Source organism: Oncorhynchus clarkii, chromosome 11 (genome assembly GCF_045791955.1).
Source record: "Oncorhynchus clarkii lewisi isolate Uvic-CL-2024 chromosome 11, UVic_Ocla_1.0, whole genome shotgun sequence".
NCBI classification, from domain to species: Eukaryota; Metazoa; Chordata; class Actinopteri; order Salmoniformes; family Salmonidae; genus Oncorhynchus; species Oncorhynchus clarkii.
The window spans coordinates 37137349-37157415 of record NC_092157.1 but is presented as its reverse complement, the minus strand read 5'-3'; the positions used below and the strand labels follow the sequence as shown (position 1 = coordinate 37157415).

General features: G+C 42.5%; 2 protein-coding genes across 2 annotated transcripts in view; both read left to right on the top strand.

Moving 5' to 3' along the window:
* Positions 1 to 3894: 3894 nt before the first annotated feature.
* On the top strand, positions 3895 to 11542 carry LOC139420487 (DNA topoisomerase 2-binding protein 1-A-like). The gene is made up of 5 exons (XM_071170688.1): positions 3895 to 3942; positions 10051 to 10175; positions 10316 to 10415; positions 10791 to 10943; positions 11427 to 11542. The coding sequence occupies exons 2-4, from the start codon at positions 10077 to 10079 to the stop codon at positions 10844 to 10846; spliced, it is 255 nt and encodes an 84-aa protein (XP_071026789.1). The 5' UTR covers positions 3895 to 3942; positions 10051 to 10076; the 3' UTR covers positions 10847 to 10943; positions 11427 to 11542.
* A 3773-nt stretch (positions 11543 to 15315) lies between these two features.
* LOC139420486 (transmembrane protein 108-like) overlaps positions 15316 to 20067 on the top strand; it is an 81571-nt gene continuing 76819 nt past the window's right edge. The window contains exon 1 of the mRNA XM_071170687.1: positions 15316 to 15321. The gene's annotated coding sequence lies outside the window, so the exon portion shown is untranslated. The remainder of the gene's footprint in view (positions 15322 to 20067) is intronic.

Genomic DNA, 20067 nt, shown 5'->3' with positions numbered 1-20067 from the left:
GTTACTTTTATTTCTTGCAGGTGTTTATCTTAACTGCATTGTTGGGCAAGGGCTTGTAAGTAAGCATTTCACTAAGGTCTACTACACCTGTTGTATTCAGTGCATGTGACAAATCAAATTTGATTTGAAAATGTGTTCTTTTACATCTTCACAGATATTGAGGCCAATGGCCAATATTGAGTCTCAGGTTGAAAAAATAATTAATTGTATAATTTTTCTTTTAGTAAACATTGAAAATGGGTCCCTCAGACCCGAACACCACACAAGATTTAAGACCAGTCAGTCTGGAAAATGTCAAGATCCTTGAAAGATTCTTCAAGTTCAATCGCATTAACTGTCAAGCGCTATGATGAAACTGGCAATCATGTGGACCGCCACAGGATAGGAAGACCCATAGTTACCTCTGCTGCAGAGGATGTGTTCATTAGTTACCAGCCTTATTTTACTTTTATTTAACTAGACAAGTCAGTTAAGAACAAATTCTTATTTTCAATGACTGCCTAGGAACAAATTTGAGATTTTTGGTTCCAACCACCGTTTCTTTGCGAGAGGCAGTAGGTGAACGGATTACCTCCGCATGTGTGGTTCCCACCGTGAAGACTGGAGGAGGAGGTGTGATTGTGTGGGGGTGCTTTGCTGGTGACACTGATTTATTTAGAATTCATGGCACACTTAACCAGCATGAATACCACAGCATTCTGCAGCGATACGCCATCCCATCTGGTTTGCGCTTAGTCCCACTATCATTTGTTTTTCGACATGACAATGACCCAAAACACACCTCCAGGCTGTGTAAGGGCTATTTGACCAAGAAGGAGAGTGATGGAGTGCTGCATCAGATGACCTGGCCTTCACAATCACCTCACCTCAACCCAATTGAGATGGTGTGGGATGAGTTGGAGCGCAGAGTGAAGGAAGAGCAGCCATATGTCGAAACTCCTTCAAGACTGTTGGAAAAGCCCTAACCCATCTGGACAAGAGGAATACCTATGTGAGAATGCTGTTCATCGACTACAGCTCAGCATTCAACACCATAGTACCCTCCAAGCTCGTCATCAAGCTCGAGACCCTGGGTCTCGACCCCGCCCTGTGCAACTGGGTACTGGACTTCCTGACGGGCCGCCCCCAGGTGGTGAGGGTAGGCAACAACATCTCCACCCCGCTGATCCTCAACACTGGGGCCCCACAAGGGTGCGTTCTGAGCCCTCTCCTGTACTCCCTGTTCACCCACGACTGCGTGGCCATGCACGCCTCCAACTCAATCATCAAGTTTGTGGACAACACAACAGTGGTAGGCTTGATTACCAACAACGACGAGACGGCCTACAGGGAGGAGGTGAGGGCCCTCGGAGTGTGGTGTCAGGAAAATAACCTCTCACACAACGTCAACAAAACTAAGGAGATGATTGTGGACTTCAGGAAACAGCAGAGGGAACACCCCCCTATCCACATCGATGGAACAGTAGTGGAGAGGGTAGCAAGTTATAAGTTCCTCAGTGTACACATCACAGACAAACTGAATTGGTCCACTCACACAGACAGCATCGTGAAGAAGGCGCAGCAGCGCCTCTTCAACCTCAGGAGGCGGAAGAAATTCGGTTTGTCACCAAAAGCACTCACAAACTTCTACAGATGCACAATCGAGAGCATCCTGGCGGGCTGTATCACCGCCTGGTACGGCAACTGCTCCGCCCACAACCGTAAGGCTCTCCAGAGGGTAGTGAGGTCTGCACAACGCATCACCGGGGGCAAACTACCTGCCCTCCAGGACACCTACACCACCCGATGTTACAGGAAGGCCATAAAGATCATCAAGGACATCAACCACCCGAGCCACTGCCTGTTCACCCCGCTATCATCCAGAAGGCGAGGTCAGTACAGGTGCATCAAAGCTGGGACCGAGAGACTGAAAAACAGCTTCTATCTCAAGGCCATCAGACTGTTAAACAGCCACCACTAACATTGAGTGGCTGCTGCCAACACACTGACTCATCTCCAGCCACTTTAATAATGGGAATTGATGGGAAATGATGTAAATATATCACTAGCCACTTTAAACAATGCTACCTTATATAATGTTACTTACCCTACATTATTCATCTCATATGCATACGTATATACTGTACTCTATATCATCGACTGCATCCTTATGTAATACATGTATCACTAGCCACTTTAACTATGCCACTTTGTTTACATACTCACCTCATGTATATACTGTACTCAATACCATCTACTGTATCCTGCCTATGCTGCTCTGTACCATCACTCATTCATATATCCTTATGTACATATTCTTTATCCCCTTACACTGTGTATAAGACAGTAGTTTTGGTATTGTTAGTTAGATTACTTGTTGGTTATTACTGCATTGTCGGAACTAGAAGCACAAGCATTTCGCTACACTCGCATTAACATCTGCTAACCATGTGTATGTGACAAATACAATTTGATTTGATTTGAAAAGCGTTCCTAATGAAGCTGGTTGAGAGAATGTCGAGCGTGCAAAGGGTATCTACTGAGAAAAATCTAAAATATATTTTGATTTAACACTTTTTTGGGGTTGCTAAATGATTCCATTGTTATTTCATAGTTTTGATGTCTTGACTATTATTCTACAATGTAGAAAATAGTAAAAGAAAAAATGTTGAATGAGTGGGTGTCCAAACCTTTGACTGGTACAGTATATATTTGCTTCTGCTCGACTAAATACAATCTCAGGCTACCAACAGCCTATCTACCAAACAATCAACCAGTGGAATAATTGGGGTCAGCCCTGGTATGGATTATTGATTAAGACCACACTAAGTAGTTTATAGGCGAACTTGATATTGAGCTTAGTGGAGAATCGGAGATGAGGGGCGGATTCAGGCACACATCGATTATATAGCCTAATTAGCAACTCATTCTATAACACTGAGAAATATTGAAATTGAATTGAAATGTCATCGATTACAAATGACATGACCTTCCCCTGGACGGGATTAAAAAAAATACTAAACCTGAAACCTGACTGAAATTGAAAAAGCATTATGTACATTTCGATCCATCCCTTATTGAAATGCATTATCTTTCTCTTCACTATGAAACAGGCCATCATGGAGCTCCAGTCAGAGAAGCACTTGAAGACCATTGATGAGGAGGCGGCGTTACAGCTGGACCACAATGACAAGTCTCTGTTCGTCTTCAGTAACTTCTCCACCCCAGCCTTCCACCACTGTAAAAAGGTCTGTCCCAAGACGCACACATTCCCAAACCTGGCTTCTACTTAATCCTCATAAGTCACAACATGTTAACAGTACTGTCAGCATTCAGCAATAAAGTGTACTGAAAACTGTGTTGTCTCCCTTTGTCTCCTTGTGTAGCTGGGCTGTCGAGTGGTGAGTACACTAGTGGTGCACTTCTGCCTGCAGCACCAGCGCTGTGTGCCCAAAGCAGAGCAACCCGTCTACAACATGGCCATGGCTGATATCACTATCTCCTGCACCAGTCTGGACAAGGAGGCTAGGGTAAGTCTCCACTCTACTCTACTTGACTCGGCAACAATGATGCCACGTGTTTTTCATACCAATGATCCTCATCAACAGCCTTACAGAGGAACTCTTGGAAATAGAACCAGAGTGTAATTTTATGCTGAGCAGTGTCTCTCTCTCGGAGTTGTGCTTCTTAAGCCCAGGTTACAATCAAATTAACAGGAGCTTCTCACGCCCGGCAAAAGTTGTCCAGTGTAGCAGGTCTGTTAGTGACTGTCTACCTTCAGGCTGATGTGATGGATCTGGTGCAGGTGATCGGAGGGAGGGTCTACTGGGACCTCAACGTGTCCGTCACTCACCTGGTCGCCGGGGAGGTTGGCAGCAAGAAGTACCTGGTGGCCGGCAGCCTGGGTAAGCCCATCGTACCGCCCACCTGGGTCAGAACCTGCTGGGAGAAATCACAGGACAGGTAATAGGGCTTTTTACGCCTTTCTCATTTTGCCAGACACACGTAATGAAAAGCAACTGAGTATACAAAACATTAAGAGCATGACATAGTTTGACCAGGTGAATGTTACCTCCAAATGACACAATGACTAGGTTCCAGTTTAACTTCTCTAGGATAGGGGGCAGCATTTGGAATTTTGGATGAAAAGCATGCCCAAATTCAACTGCCTGCTACTCATCCCCAGAAGATAAGATATGCATATTATTAGAAAACACTCTGAAGTTTCTAAAACTGTTTGAATCATGTCTGTGAGTATAACAGAACTTATGTAGCAGCCGAAACCCTGAGGAAAAACCATTCAGATGTGTGGATATCACCAGTCTTTATTCCTTTGTGTAAGGAAGAAGTACGGCCATCTTGAACAAGGGTCACTTCATTTGTACTGTTTGATAGAGGCGCATGACCAGAAAGTATGCTTCAGTTTGTTGTCTTCCTGTATTGAACATAGATCATCCCACCTTCAATTTTATCGATTATTTACTTTAAAAAATACCTAAAGTTGTATTACAAAAGTAGTTTGAAATGTTTTGGCAAAGATTACAGGTAACATTTTAGATATTTTGTAGTCACGTTGCGCAAGTTGGGACCGGTGTTTTTCTGGATCGAATGCACCAAATAAATTGACATTTTGGATATATATGGACAGAATTAATCAAACAAAAATACCATTTGTGATGTTTATGGGACATATTGGAGTGCCAACAGAAGAAGCTCATCAAAGGTAAGGCATGATTTTTATGTCTGCGTGTCGCGCCTGCAGGGTTGAAATATTTTCTCTTTTGTTTATGGAGGTGCTATCCACAGATAATAGCATTGTTTGCTTTCGCCGAAAAGCCTTTTTGAAATCTGACATGTTTCCTGGATTCACAACACATGTAGCTTTAATTTGGTATCTTACATGTGTGATTTCATGAAAGTTTGATTTTTATAGGAATTTATTTGAATTTGGCGCTCTGCATTTTCTCTGGCTTTTGGCCAAGTGGGACGCTACCGTCCCTCATATCCCAGTTAACCTCTTGATCCTACTTGAGACGCAGACGTCTCATCTAGACACCTGGAAATGCAAATGCGCTACGCTAAATGCTAAATGTACTCGTTAAAACTCAAACGTTCATTAAAACACACATGCAGGGTATTGAATTAAAGCTACACTCGTTGTGAATCTAGCCAACAAGTCAGATTTTTAAAATGCTTTTCGGCGAAAGAATGAGAAGCTATGATGATGATATTCTTTGTTGGCACTCCTTCCTATATGTTCCATAAACATAACAATTGGGTCTTTTTCCCGATTAAATCCGTCCATGTATGCCCAAAATATCCATTTGTATAGCCTGTCTGGTTCAGGAAAAAAGCTCTCTTCCAACACGCAACGTCATTTTTTAAAATTATATAAGTTGCCTATATTCTTTGACAAAACACTTCAACCTACTTTTGTAACCCAACTTTAGGTATTTGTAAACGTTAATAAGCGGTCAAATTGATCACTGGGCGATCTGTATTCAATAGCAGCTACTCAAAAAAACAATGTCCCTTTTTCTCTCTTCCAAAATCGATTGCTGTATGCTGGACGGAATGAAGGATCTATTTGTCATGACACAAAGGATTTTTGTCAATGAAAATGACGTTTTTGGCTACATCGTGTGGAAGCTGTAGGAATTGCAATCTCGGCCCTATTTAATTTGGTGTCCCTTAAACAGTACATGCAAGTGGCGCATGGATATTTTTTTCAGTTTTCAGTGACCAGTTTTTCTTGCGCTTTTCGATGAAACACACGCTCTGTTATAGTCACAGCCGTGATTTAACCAGTTTTAGAAACTTCAGAGTGTTTTCTATCCACACATACTAATCATATGCATGCATATACTATATTCCTGGCATGAGTAGCAGGACGCTGAAATGTTGCGATTTTTAACAGAATGTTCGAAAAAGGAGGGGGTAGACTGAAGACGTTTACTTCACTGTATCTCCACGGTACATAGTTGCCATTACTCTCAGGACCGGTCCAACAGAGCACCGTAATAACAAGTATAGGAATACTTTAAACATGAACTTAACAATCTCCCACTTTTCTTTTTAGACAAATAAAGCATCAACAAATAGTTAAATATCCAAGTGTTATTCAAGTCCCCATTACAAATGGGTCATGTGACAATGGCACCATTGCTGATAGCCTTTAGGAGCACAAGTGCGAATGCAAATGTTTTTTTGTCAGTCAGCTTGCGGTTCTTTTGTGGCCGACAACAGAATCCGCTGGAGCCTGAATAAGTTCCTTGATGCTGCTAACCTCAAGACAAAGTTTTTTCTCTGTGACAGTCTTGGTTGACTTGACAGCATCAACTAGGGAGTAGTTGTCAGTGACACATTACAGGTACAATGTGCTGTTTTGCCTCAACAGTGGTAAGTTCTGAGAACAGTTACCAGAAATATGACAGGCAAGTACTCCAGTCACATTGCAGTCTTGATCAAGCCAATAGAAGACGGTAGGATCCACTTGTGACATTTTGCCACCTGTACTCAGCATTGTTGCCTTGACTTTGTTGTACCAGTAGAGTGATGCATTTGTGAGGCCATACACACACTTTCTTAGTTTCTACAGTGTTCCTTAGCTTCAGGCGGAGGTTGAATGTGAATGTCCCTTGACAGCTCTGTAACCTGCAGAAATGCAGATTTGATGTCCATTGAATGAAGTGAAAAATATTCTGGCAGATCACTGTCAGCAGCAATCTGAGTGACTCTGACGCGCATGTCGGTGAATCTTTTGGGAGTTCTTTAGTAGCCAGCTCCTCTTAACCACTAGACGTGCTTTTGGCACTATTCCAGTTAAGGATTGTTTTCTTAGGGCTATGCCCCTTTTTTCTCAACTTCCTGCCTGAATGACGTGCCCAAAGTTTACTGCCTGTAGCTCAGGCCCTGAAGCCAGGATATGCATATAATTGGTACCATTGGAAAGAAAACACTTTGAAGTTTGTAATGTTAAAATAATGTACAAGAATATAACTCAATATATATGGTAGGAGAAAATCCAAAGAAAAACCAACCAGAAAATTATTTATTTTTGAGAGACCATCCTCTTAGAAATGCAAGAGAAAGGTCATATTGAAAATATGGATGCAATTCCTATGGCTTCTATGCAGTCTATGTTAAAGGTATCAGGCTTGTAACTTCAAAAATGAATAAGAAATTACAGTTTTAGTAGAAGGATACATGAAGACATTTACGCACCTGCTAAAATCTGTTTCCTATTGAACATACTTCTTTCCTGAAGAAATATTATAGTTTGATTACATTTTAGGATATGTGAGGAGTAAATAGAAATGTATTTTGACTTGTTGAAACAAAGTTTAGGGGTAGATTTTCGGATTTCCTTTCTCTTCATGTGAACGAGTGGATTACTCAAATCGATGGCGCCAACTAAACTGACTTTTTGGGAAATAAAGAAGGATTTTATCTAACATAACGACACTAGCTGGGACCCTTTTGGATGACAAATCAGAGGAAGATTTTCAAAAAGTAAGTGACTATTTAATCGTTATTTGTGAATGTATGAAACCTGTGCCGGTGGAAAAATCTTTTGATGTGGGGCACCGTCCTCAAACAATTACATGGCATGTTTTCGCTGTAATAGCTACTGTAAATCGGACAGTGCAGTTATATTAACAAGAATTTAAGCTTTCAGTCGATATAAGACACTTGTACGTACCTAAATGTTTAAAATCCATAATATTTCTGATTATTTATTTGAATGATGTGCTCCAGTTTCACCGGAAGTTGTCCCACTAGCGGGAAACCGATCCTTTAAGGCTACACACTAGAGGTCGACCGATTATGATTTTTTCAACGCCGATAGCGATTTATTGGAGGACCAAAAAAGCCGATACCGATTTATTGGAGGGCCAAAAAAGCCGATACCGATTTAATCAGACGATTTAAATTATTATTATTATTTTTTAAATAAAAATGTATTTGTAATAATGACAATTACGACAATACTGAATTAACACTTATTTGAACTTAATATAATACATCAATAAAATCAATTTAGACTCAATAGATAATGAAACATGTTCAATTTGGTTTAAATAATGCAAAAACAAAGTGTTGGAGAAGAATGTAAAAGTGCAATATGTGCTATGTAAGAAAGCTAACGTTTCAGTTCCTTGCTCAGAACATGAGAACATATGAAAGCTGGTGGTTCCTTTTAACATGAGTCTTCAATATTCCCAGGTAAGAAGTTTTAGGTTGTAGTTATTATAGGACTCTATACCATTTGGACTCTATACCATTTGTATTTCATTAACCTTTGACTATTGGATGTTCTTATAGGCACTTTAGTATTGCCAGTGTAACAGTATAGCTTCCGTCCCTCTCCTCGCTCCTCCCTGGGTTCGAACCAGCAACACAACGACAACAGCCACCACATCGAAGCATCGTTACCCATGCAGAGCAAGGCTCAGAGCGAGTGAAGTTTGAAACGCTATTAGCGCGCACTAACTAGCCAGCCATTTCACTTCGGTCACACCAGCCTCATCTCGGGAGTTGATAGGTTTGAAGTCATAAACAACGCATTGCTTGACGCACAACGAAAGCTGCTGGCAAAACGCACAAAAGTGCTGTTTGAATGAATGTTTACGCGCCTGCTTCTGCCTACCACCGCTCAGTCAGATACTTGTATGCTTAGTCAGATTATATGCAACACAGGACACGCTAGATAATATCATCAACCATGTGTAGTTAACTATTGATTATGATTGATTGTTTTTTATAAGATAAGTTTAATGCTAGCTAGCAACTTACCTTGGCTTACTGCATTTGCGTAACAGGCAGTCTCCTTGTGGAGTGCAACGAGAGAGAGGCAGGTCGTTATTGCGTTGGACTATTTAACTGTAAGGTTGCAAGATTGAATCCCCTGAGCTGACAAGGTGACAATCTCTTTCTGCCCCTGAACGAGGCAGTTAACCCACCGTTCCTAGGCCGTCATTGAAAATAAGAATGTGTTCTTAACTGACTTGCCTAGTTAAATAAAGATGAAATAAAGGTGTAAAAAAAAAAATGGCAAATCGGCGCCCAAAAATACTGATTTCCGAGTGTTATGAAAACTTGAAATCGGCCCTAATTAATCGGCCATTCCGATTAATCGGTCGACCTCTGGTGGACGCATTGTTGACGGAGTGCGCAACCTATGCTACACTTGTGAGAAACAAGTTTTGGTTTATTTAATTCCATTTACTAGTTCAGTCAATGTAGTCATTGTCTGGAACGCTTCGTAAGGACGAGCATAGAAGTAGGCCTATATAGGCTACCTGGCCTGCGCACAAATGAATGTGCCCATTTGGGGATCTGATATTATTTCTGATTGGCTTAATGCACCACCACCACCTGTGGAGCTTCTCAAAGTAATGTTTTTTTCACCTCAAACAGGTTTTTACATCCATTAAGAATTACAATAGTTCCTCAATAAGTTTGAAAAATCTTTCCAGCGCTCTCCCTTTCGATAACCACTCTGCGTGAAAGGGAAAAATGACATGCTCTGATCCAGTAGAAACGTGGTAAAATAGGCTTATCAGTGCTTGACAAACTGAAATAGATACTCATTTTGGATGCTGGTACTGTTTATATTTAGCTCCACAATAAGTTTGAGCTAATATTCTATAAGAGGAACAGAAGCTCTCCCATTGGAAAATTTGAGGTTCCGGTACACCGCTCTGGTGAGCTCCTACCCAAGTCAAGCACTGCTTCTTATCCCTTGTGCAAATGGCCTACAGTTGTGTCTGTCCAGAGCTCACTGGCGGGAAACTGAGGGCCAATAATATGTTATACAATGTTGCAAGTTCGTTTCAGACAGGCCATGTGTAGCCAATGTGATTTGATAAAATAAATATCCTATCAGGATATTTCTGACCTGCAGGCTGCAATGTTTTATTTGTTGGCTTTATGTAGACTATTTTTACATAGTTGGCAATGCTTTGTATTATTTTCATTCAGATAGAATTTTAATTAACCACAAAACAAAGATTTTGAGATATGAAGACTATACTAAACTTTCATTGACCTTTGACCCCTTCGATCCAGCGGTGTGTGATGTCACTGACCAGCAGATGGGTCAGAGGGTGATGACCCCGCTAGTGGAGGAGCCAGAGCCTGACCTCACCCCTGCCTTCCCTCTCGCCAACTCTCCCGTGCCCCCAGAGCCACAGGTAACCACACACGCAGCCTCCCTTCCTCTTGTAAGGTGATATTATAAGTAAATGTTGATGTGTTGAATCGATACTCAGCTGTGCAGTGGTGTAAAGTGATTGTGACAGTGATGGTAAAAGCTTCTTTGTTCTCTCCACAGACTGAGGAGAGTGAGGCGGAGAAGAAGCCTCCTCGATTCCAGCTGGCCTCCCTTATCCCCCAGGAGAGGATAGGCTACACCGCCCTCATAGACGAGCTGGGTGAGTCTCAATCCTCCACCCTCCTCCCTGTCTGTAACCACCTAACTGGATTGTATTTGCCCTGTTGTCTCTGTATTACATCTCAGTGGTCGGAAGTAGCCTCAACTCCTTGGTTGCGTCTCAAATTGGCACCCTAATCCCTATAGAGTGCGCTACTTTTGACCACGGCCCATAGGATTCTGTTCAAAAGTAGTGCACTGAATATGGTGTCATTTGGGACACACCCCTGCATGTTTTATCTGCAGTGGTCTGAAAACACTTGATTGTTTCTTTCTCATCAGAGACGGTCTGTCATCTGTATCTATGTGTGTCCCCCTATTGCATTTGTGTGTCTTTCTAACTCTACATGTCTTTGTTCCTCTGGGGTCCCTGTAGGTGGTGTGGTGCTGGACAAGCAGTGCTTTGACCCCAGCTACTCCCACATCATTTAGAAGGAATGAGAAGTACCTGGCAGCCATGGCCGTGGGGAAGTGGATCCTGCACCGCTCCTACCTGGAGGCCTGTCACTCCGTGGGACACTTCATCCAGGTCACGATCTGGCCGTTAGTGCATCAGACCACAACATGCCAATATTTCTTCCACATGCTTCTAGGCCCAGCTTGTTTTATTAAATCTTAATTTAACCAGGAAGTCCCGATGAGGTCAGAAGACATATTTCACAAGGGAGACCTGGCCAAGAAGGACAACTCAGTAAAAAAACATTTGGTTTATATATCTTGACTGTGTGTTCTTTTGACCATGCTGGACATTTATGAACATTATAACAGAACATGGCCAAGATGTTCAAATCTCCACCCGGCACAGCCAGAAGAGGACCGACCACCCCTCATAGCCTGGTTCCTCTCTAGGTTTCTTCCTAGGTTTTGGCCTTTCTAGGGAGTTTTTCCTAGCCACCGTGCTTCTACACCTGCATTGCTTGCTGTTTGGGGTTTTAGGCTGGGTTTCTGTACAGCACTTTGATATATCAGCTGATGTAAGAAGGGCTATATAAATAGATTTGATTTGTTCCAGGAGGATGAGTATGATTGGGGCAGAAGCTCCATCCTGGATGTGCTACCGTCCATCAGCTCCCAGCAGAAGAGGCTGGCGTTGGCTGCCATGCGCTGGAGGAGGAACCTGCAGGACCGCAATGACCAGGAGGGATCATTCAGCGGTTGGACCGTCATGCTGAACATCGACCAGACCAGAGAGTCAGGGTTCAGACGACTCCTGCAGTCTGGTGGAGCAAAGGTTCAAACAAAGCTCTTACTCCGCTATACTGTACCTCAATCTTCTCTTCGCTTACTGTGTCTTAGTATGGGTAAAACTAATAAGAAACTACTGCTTTTCAAGTGTCCGACTGCCCATCTCTTTCATACTTGCCTTTGTAGATATTAACACGTGTACACTTCTGAATGTCAATCCCATCTACCCTCTCTCCTAATCTCTCTTCTTCCGATCTTTATTTCCTCTCCCTTACCCTCTCTCCAGGTTCTCCCCAGTCCCTCTCCATCTCTGTACAATAGGAACCACCCACCTGTTTGCAGAGTTCAGTCGGTTGAAGCCAGGAGACTTCCGGAAGGACGTGCCAGAGGCCAAATGCCTAAAGCCAGAGTTCATTGCAGACTACCTCATCCAGGTTAGTGGGACTGTAACTAAAATGCAAAACTGCCTCACAAAGAGACTGCGGAAGGCATTTTTTGTTGTCAGACTACTTTTTTGCAGTTTATATCAGTAATTTTGGGAAAGTCTAAAGTGAAACCTTGGTTAAAGTTTGATCCATAAAGTGGATACTTTCCTTCATTTAACAATACAATGTGTTCAAACTTCTCCATAAAATCCACCCTAGCCAGTGAATTAAAGGTTATCCATGTAACATTTCCACATGTAAATAGTGCTAAATATCAATTACATACCAGTAGTAGCAAAATAATAGAAATCCACCCAGGTAAAACATGCTTATTAGAACGCTGCGTGACACTGCAAATGACCTTTTTTTGTGTGTCTAGCTAGGCCGGTTGTTTTGTGTACAATTTTTTCACGTCCTTGCAACAATATTTTTGGCGATTATGATAAGGTTAGAACCCGTACTAAGCCATTTTAGCAGTTTCTGAAAAACATGAAGGAATCGATATGATGGCTTAAATATAACATGTTGCTCCTTTAAGAAGAAATAAAATGATGGAAACTAAAACTCCTCTCTCATATGAGTCTGTCATTTTGACCAGGAGCCTATTCCACCAATAGAGATGTACTATCTGCCTGAAGCTGCCCAATGTCTGCCAGCGGGCACAGATGCCAGCCGCGCCACACCCTCCCGCGAGCGCAAAGCATCAGGAGATTCCACAAAGTTGAAGAAGACCCGCCTCAAGTAAAAACATTGTCATTTAGAGCTTTGGGGTCAACTAGTAAATTCCATCATTTTAGAAATGCCCCTGCAAGCCATTAATGATATGTCTGTAAATAAGATTTTTTGATTAGTTGTATGAAAATAACATTTATTTGACAAGTGTTCATGTCACAGTGATTGATTGGTGCTTTCTTCTGAGACAAATGTTCTCAAGCGCTCAACACAGAGATGCACTGTCAATTTATGTCCTGTAGAGGGCACTCTACATTCGGCTTGCATAGTACCTGGAGTGAGTGTATTGTCCTTTTACAGCATCGCATGCTGTTCCATTCAGCTTTGCACCTCTGAGTTTACTGATGGAAAAAGCAGTAACATTCCTACTTTTTTTTTCTCCCTTTTCTCATTGACAACGTGAGTCATTTCTGAGATCAATTCTACCTACAGTGATAATTGCATTGGTTCAGGGTGTATCACACCAGTGTCTCTTTGACCCATGCTGTCACACATCAGTTATCACTGTCATTAGGACACAATCACTGCTGGCACCAGCCTCGTTACTCATGGCATCCACTTACCACCTTACTGCTGCCATTGCCTCTCTAATCTATCATTGTTCATTTTGACATGATAGAACATTGGTCTCACGTATACTAGATTCCAAATATATCTCAATGTGTATACACAAAACAAGCTGACAAAGGCTACCCAAGGCAGAGGTCTACATACTGTGATGGAGAACAAAGAAAACCAATGGCAAAATGAGACATACCCAAATCAGAACCTACTACATGTGTTAGACTACTTATCCAAGCAATTGTACTGCTCTAGCAACAGCTGTGTCTCTCCCTTTCTGTAAACATCAGATTTGTTTCTTTTCTCACAATGGGAAGCCCAAATATATTTGTCTGTCCCAGGTCTGTTTCTGGAGGCACAGATAAGGGCTCTTTCCCCCTCCTCAACCTCACTGGCCATGGGTTGTCCCAAATGACACCCTATTCCCTACATAGTGCACTACTTTTGACCAGATCATACTCGAAGACCGATGCTGCTGGGGCTGAGGAACCTAATGACAAAGTCAGACCAGGGGAGAGCACAACATTCCCAAAACAATACCATGTTGCCTTGGTGATGATGGGAGCCTGAAGCAGTGGAAATGTGTACTGCCCATCTCCTTCCCCAATAAACATTGCAATAAGAGAAGCCTCCGTTCATAGTGAACTTAATTAATCCAAATATTGGTAGACTAGAGAGAGAGGGAGATGCATGGCTTATGATAAAACCTTCCAAAGTGGGGTGTCTGCATATAGGTTGATAAAGCATCAAGGATAATGTAATTAAATTGAGTCAATTTGAATGTTTTCTGTCAACACTTGTATTTAATGGGGTAGCCAAGTAATCTATTTATTCTATTAGAGCAGGGGTGGGCAAACCTTTTTGTCTCGAGGGCCACATCAGGATTTTGAAATTCAAAAGGGCTGCATTTTTTGCGGGGCCTCGGCACTGCACCGCAGTGCTTAAGGTGTCACTACAGACCCGTGTTCGATCCCAGGCTGTGTCACAGCTGGCTGCGACACGGAGACCCATGAGGCGGCGCACAATTGGCCCAGCGTCCTGCTGGTTAGGAGAGGGTTTGGCAGGCCAAGATGTCCTTGTCCCAACGTGCTCTAGTGCATGCACGGTGGCCAGGTGTACGGTGTTTCCTCCGACACATCGGTGCGGCAGGCTTCCGGGTTAAGCGGGCAGCGGCTTGGCTGGGTCGTGTGTCGGAGGATGCACGGCTCTCGACTTTCGCCTCTCCCCAGTCCGTACGGGAGTTGCAGCGATGGTACAGGACTGTAACAAACAATTGGATACCACGAAATTGGGGAGAAAAAAGGGCTACAAAAAAACAACACTTTTTAATGTCTGGCGGGCGGGATTGATGTGCCTGGCGTGCCAGATACGGGTGTTAGAGGGTCTTGTTTAATTTGTCAATATGACCTTTTTAAGATTGTTAGTGCTCCCCTGTCACTGGCCTCCAGGCAGGCTCTTTTCTTAACGGAACAATGAATGCTATGAATTCAATGAAAAGGCCCCTAATCTGAGTAAGGACAACAACAAAAAAGATGTGCCTGCTGTTGCAACAATATGTCCTCATTAAAATTCCACCGCCATACTCGCGCCACGGAAACCCATGTCCTCTCGTGCTTGGGTGGCACTGAGTCTCTGCCCGCCTCTCGTGAATATCTTGTGGACCGCGCGGTAGCTCAATCACATATGATGCTCGTACTGCTAGCCAAGCCTGTTGCCTCCACCGTGTGGTTATCCATCTACCATTGTCAGTGGTCCCAGGATTTGAGGAGATGCGCCCCCGCCGTCCTCCTATTGTGTTTCGCTTGAACAAACTGTATGGCTCCCCGGGGCAGCAGTGTTGAGCACGGTCGGATTGAACATGGAGTTCATGTGACATTCTGGTTCGGAACTGGCAATATGTGCGTGCGGCTTGTGTGACTGGAGTGGTGAGACAGCGGCTTTTTGGGATTCAGTTGACTGGAATACGCGGAGTACTCGGAAGTACCGACGCACCTTGTGTAATAGGTAAGCAAACTAATTTGTGTGGCACAGCACCTAGGCTCTATATTGTAGCATGTTTAGTGCTTTCGTGAGTCAATACCGATTTAAAATTGCCTATGCATCACCTGGTCACTAACCTAGCGTTTAGATGGAGCTACTCTGACGTTTGTCAGTCTTACTATCAGTCTTACTACCACGGTACAGTTTATTTCCGCGCGCGCTGTGTGCGCGATTGTCTGCGAGCCTTGAAGGTTCACATGAGTCTCCCTCTTTTATTAATAATGTCATCAATAGGGCAACTCTAATCAATTAATAACCCATTCCTCAGCTATTGATTACAGTTCACTGATGTGAGAGACCGGAGAATAACAACCTCGGTCATGTTTACTGAACCCTGAAACATATTAACCGCTAACAACACTTCATCAAACAGAGACTGTTTTACCACATGACCGCTATTTTCCATGTCACAATACATCCATTGTTGTAGTTGACTGGTTATAGAATGTGTTATTGATGAGAACTATTGTGTATATGAAACTGACACACGGAACAAAGATGGGACGGGGAAACCATTGAAACCAACCAAAGAGACAGTGAAGTTTTGCGTATATATAAAGTATATATTTTTTCTCTCTTGAGACCCGCAGGAACAGAGGGCATAATTAGGGTCACTCTATTAAAAAGTGCGACCATCACCTTCTCCCTCACACTGAAGACCTTCTTTTCAACTGGAAGCTTTGTTTCCTCAGTTACATTGAGGTAGTGTTGAACATACAGAATAACACGAAATGCTCTGAGACCAGGTTGAGTAAGTGTGTAGCAGGCCTAAATGAACCTGCTGGTGGACACCCTTAGCATTGTGATTGGAATGTTGGTCTTCAATTCTCCACATACCCCCCTCCCCACTCTCTTTGTTCTGGGGACAATCATCCACTGCTGTGTGTACAATGGTGGGGGAGGGGTGGGGTCAATAAGGGGCATTGACATCTGTAGCTGACAGCTTCCTTGGGGTCTATTGACATTATGTATGTTTAGCTCAGAGACTGGTTAGTGAAACATAGGAAACACTAAGAATTAGAGGAATGGAGACCATTCACATCCATGGGACCAAGTAAACAAATTAACACGCATGATGGCAGTCTCTTTCGAATCTAGCATAGATTGTCACCCATAACGAGTTTGCCACACATCTGAACTCAAAATAAAATTGTATCTGTCACGTTTCACAGACAACAGGTGTAGAACAGTGAAATTCTTACTTACAGGTCCCTTTCTAACAATGCACAGTTAAAAATAAGATGTCAAAAATAGAAATAGTAACACGAGGAATAAATACACAGTGAATAACAATTTCAAATAACATGGCTATATATAGGGAGTACGCCAGGGGTACGAGGTAATTGAAATAGCTATGTACTGTACATATAGGTAGGGGTAAAGTGACTAGGCAACAGGATAGATAATAGAGAGTAGCAGAAGCGTATGTGGTGAGTGTGAAAGCGTGTGTGTGTGTGGCGTCTATGCGTGTGGGTGGGTATTTGTATTTATTATGGGGTCCAGCAAAATTAAGGTAGTTTATACAATTTTAAAACATTTATAATACATTCACAGATTTCACAACACACTGTGTGCCCTCAGGTCTCTACTCCACCACTACCACATATCTACAGTACTAAATCCATGTGTATGTATAGTGCGCATGTTGTGTGTGTGTGTATGCATGTGTCTGTTCCAATGTTTGTGTTGCTTCACAGTCCCCGCTGTTCCATAAGTTGTTTTTTATCAGTTTTTTTCAAATCTAATTTTACTGCTGCATCAGTTACTTGATGTAGTCATGGCTATATGTAGTACAGTGTACTGTGTGCCTCCCATAGTCTGTTCTGGACTTGGGGACTGTGAAGAGACCTCTTGTGGCATGTTTTGTGGGGTATGCATGGGTGTCCGCGCTGTGTGCCAGTAGTTTAGACAGACAGCTCTGTACATTCAACATGTACCTCTCATAAATAAAAGTAGTGATGAAGTCAATCTCTCCTCCACTTTCATCTAGGAGAGATTGACATGCATATTATTAATATTAGCACTCTGTGTACATCCAAGGGCCATCCGTGCTGCCCTGTTCTGTGCCAATTGCAAAGTCCTGTTTTGTGGCACCTGACCACACGACTGAACAGTAGTCAAGGTGTGACAACTAGGGCCTCTAGGACCTACCTTGTTGATAGGAAGGCAGAGTATCGCTTTATTATAGACAGACTTCTTCCCATCTTAGCTACTACTGCATCAAAATGTTTTGACCATGACAGTTCACAATTTAGTGTTACTGCAAGCAGTTTAGTCATCTCAACCTGCTCAATTTCCATGTTATTTATTACATGATTTAGTTTAGTGTTTTTTTCCAAATACAATGCTTTTAGTTTTAGAAATATTTATGGCTAACTTATTCCTTGCCACTCACTCTGAAACTAACTCACTCTGAAACTAACTTTTTGTTGATTTCAGTCGCTGTAGTAGCTGACGTGTATAGTGTTGAGTCATCCGCATACATAGAAACTCTGGCTGTACTCAGTCAGTGGCATGTCGTTTGAAAAAATTGAAAAAAGCAAGGGGCCTAAACAGCTAACCTGGGGAATTCCTGATTCTAACTGGATTCTATTTGATAGGTTTCCATTAAAGAACACCCTCTGTGTTCTGTTAGACAAGTAACTCTTTATCCACATTATAGAAGGGGGTGTAAAGCCATAACACAAGTTTTTCCAGCAGCAGACTATGATCAACAATGTCAAAAGCTGCACTGAAGTCTAACAAGACCCACAATAATTATGTCATCAAGTGCTGTGCTTGTTGAGTGTCTTTCCCTATAAGCATGCTGAAATTCTGTTGCATTGTATCTGGTCAAACACAATTTTCGCCAGAAGTTTACTAAGGGTTGGTAACAGGCTGATTGATCGGCTATTTGAGCCAGTAAAGGGGGCTTTACTATTCTTGGGTAGCGGAATGACTTTAGCTTCCCTCCAGGCCTGAGGGCACACGCTCTCTAGTAGGCTTAAATTAAAGATGTGGCAAATAGGAGTGTCAATATCGTCTTCTATTATCCTCAGTAATTTTCCATCTAGATTGACAGACCCTGGTGGCTTGTCATTGTTGATAGACAACAATAATTTTTCACCTCTTCCACACTGACTTTACGGAATTCAAAAGTACAATTCTTGTCTTTTCATAATTTGGTCCGATATACTTGAATGTGTAGTGTCAGCGTTTGCTGCTGGCATGTCATCCCTAAGTCTGCTTATCTTGCCAATGAACAAGTCATTAAAGTAGTTTGCAATATCAGTAGGCTTTGTGATGAATGCCGAGTTGGCTTTTTTTCCAAAAATGTCATTTAAGGTGCCCCCCAAAGCTTTTTACTATCATTCTTTATATAATTTACCTTTGTTTCATAGTTTATTTAGTTTAGTCACATGATTTCTTAATTTGCAGGACGTTTGACAATCAGTTGGGCTGCCAGACTTAATTGCCATACCTTTTGCCTCATCAGTCTCAACCATACGATTTTTCAATTCCTCATCAATCCAAGGGGTTTCAACAGTTTTTACAGTAATTTTCTTAATGGGTGTGCTTATTAGTAACTGGAATAAGTAGTTTCATAAAATGTGTCAAGTGCAGCATCTGGTTGCTCCTTATTACACACCACATACCAGCAAATATTCTTTACATCATCATATGAATCATTACAAAACTTCTTGTATAACCTCTTATACACTATTAGGCCCAGCCTTTGGAACTTTGGTTTTCCTAGATATGGCTATTCATATTGTGATCACTACATCCTATGGATTTGGATACTGCTTTAACGCAAATATCTGCAGCGTTAGTAAAAATGTGATCAATACATGTTGATGATTTAACTCCTGTGCTGTTTGTAACTACCCTGGTAGGTTGACTGACAACCTGATCCAGGTTGCAGGCACTGGTTACAGTTTGAAGCGTTTTCCTGAGTGGGAAACAACCTTCCCCTTAACGTCAGTAAGACAAAGGAGCTGATCATTGACTACAGGAAACGGAGGATCGAGCATGCCCCCATTCCCATTGACAGGGCTGTAGTGGAGCGGGTAGAGAGCTTCCTCTTTGTATATACAGTGGGGCAAAAAAGTATTTAGTCAGCCACCAATTGTGCAAGTTCTCCCACTTAAAAAGATGAGAGGCCTGTAGTTTTCAGCATAGGTACACTTCAACTATGACAGACAAAATGAGAACAAAAATCCAGAACATTTTAATGAATTTATTTGTAAATTATCTGTCGGCCCCAGCCGTGAACTCAGGCTCTGTGTGTAGTTAATCCAACCCTCTCTGCCTAGTCATCGCCATTTTACCTGCTGTTGTTGTGCTAGCTGATTAGCTGTTGTTGTCTCACCTGTTGTTTTACCTAGCTCTCCCAATCAACACCTGCGATTACTTTATGCCTCGCTGTGTGTCTCTCTCAAATGTCAATATGCCTTGTATACTGTTGTTCAGGTTAGTTATCATTGTTTTAGTTTACAATGGAGCCCCTAGTTCCACTCTTCATACCTCTGATACCTCCTTTGTCCCACCTCCCACACATGCGGTGACCTCACCCATTACAACCAGCATGTCCAGAGATACAACCTCTATCATCAGCCAGTGCCTGGGCTTACCTCCGCTGTACCCACCCCACCATACCCCTGTCTGCGCATTATGCCCTGAATATATTCTACCTCGCCCAGAAATCTGCTCCTTTTATTCTTTGTCCCC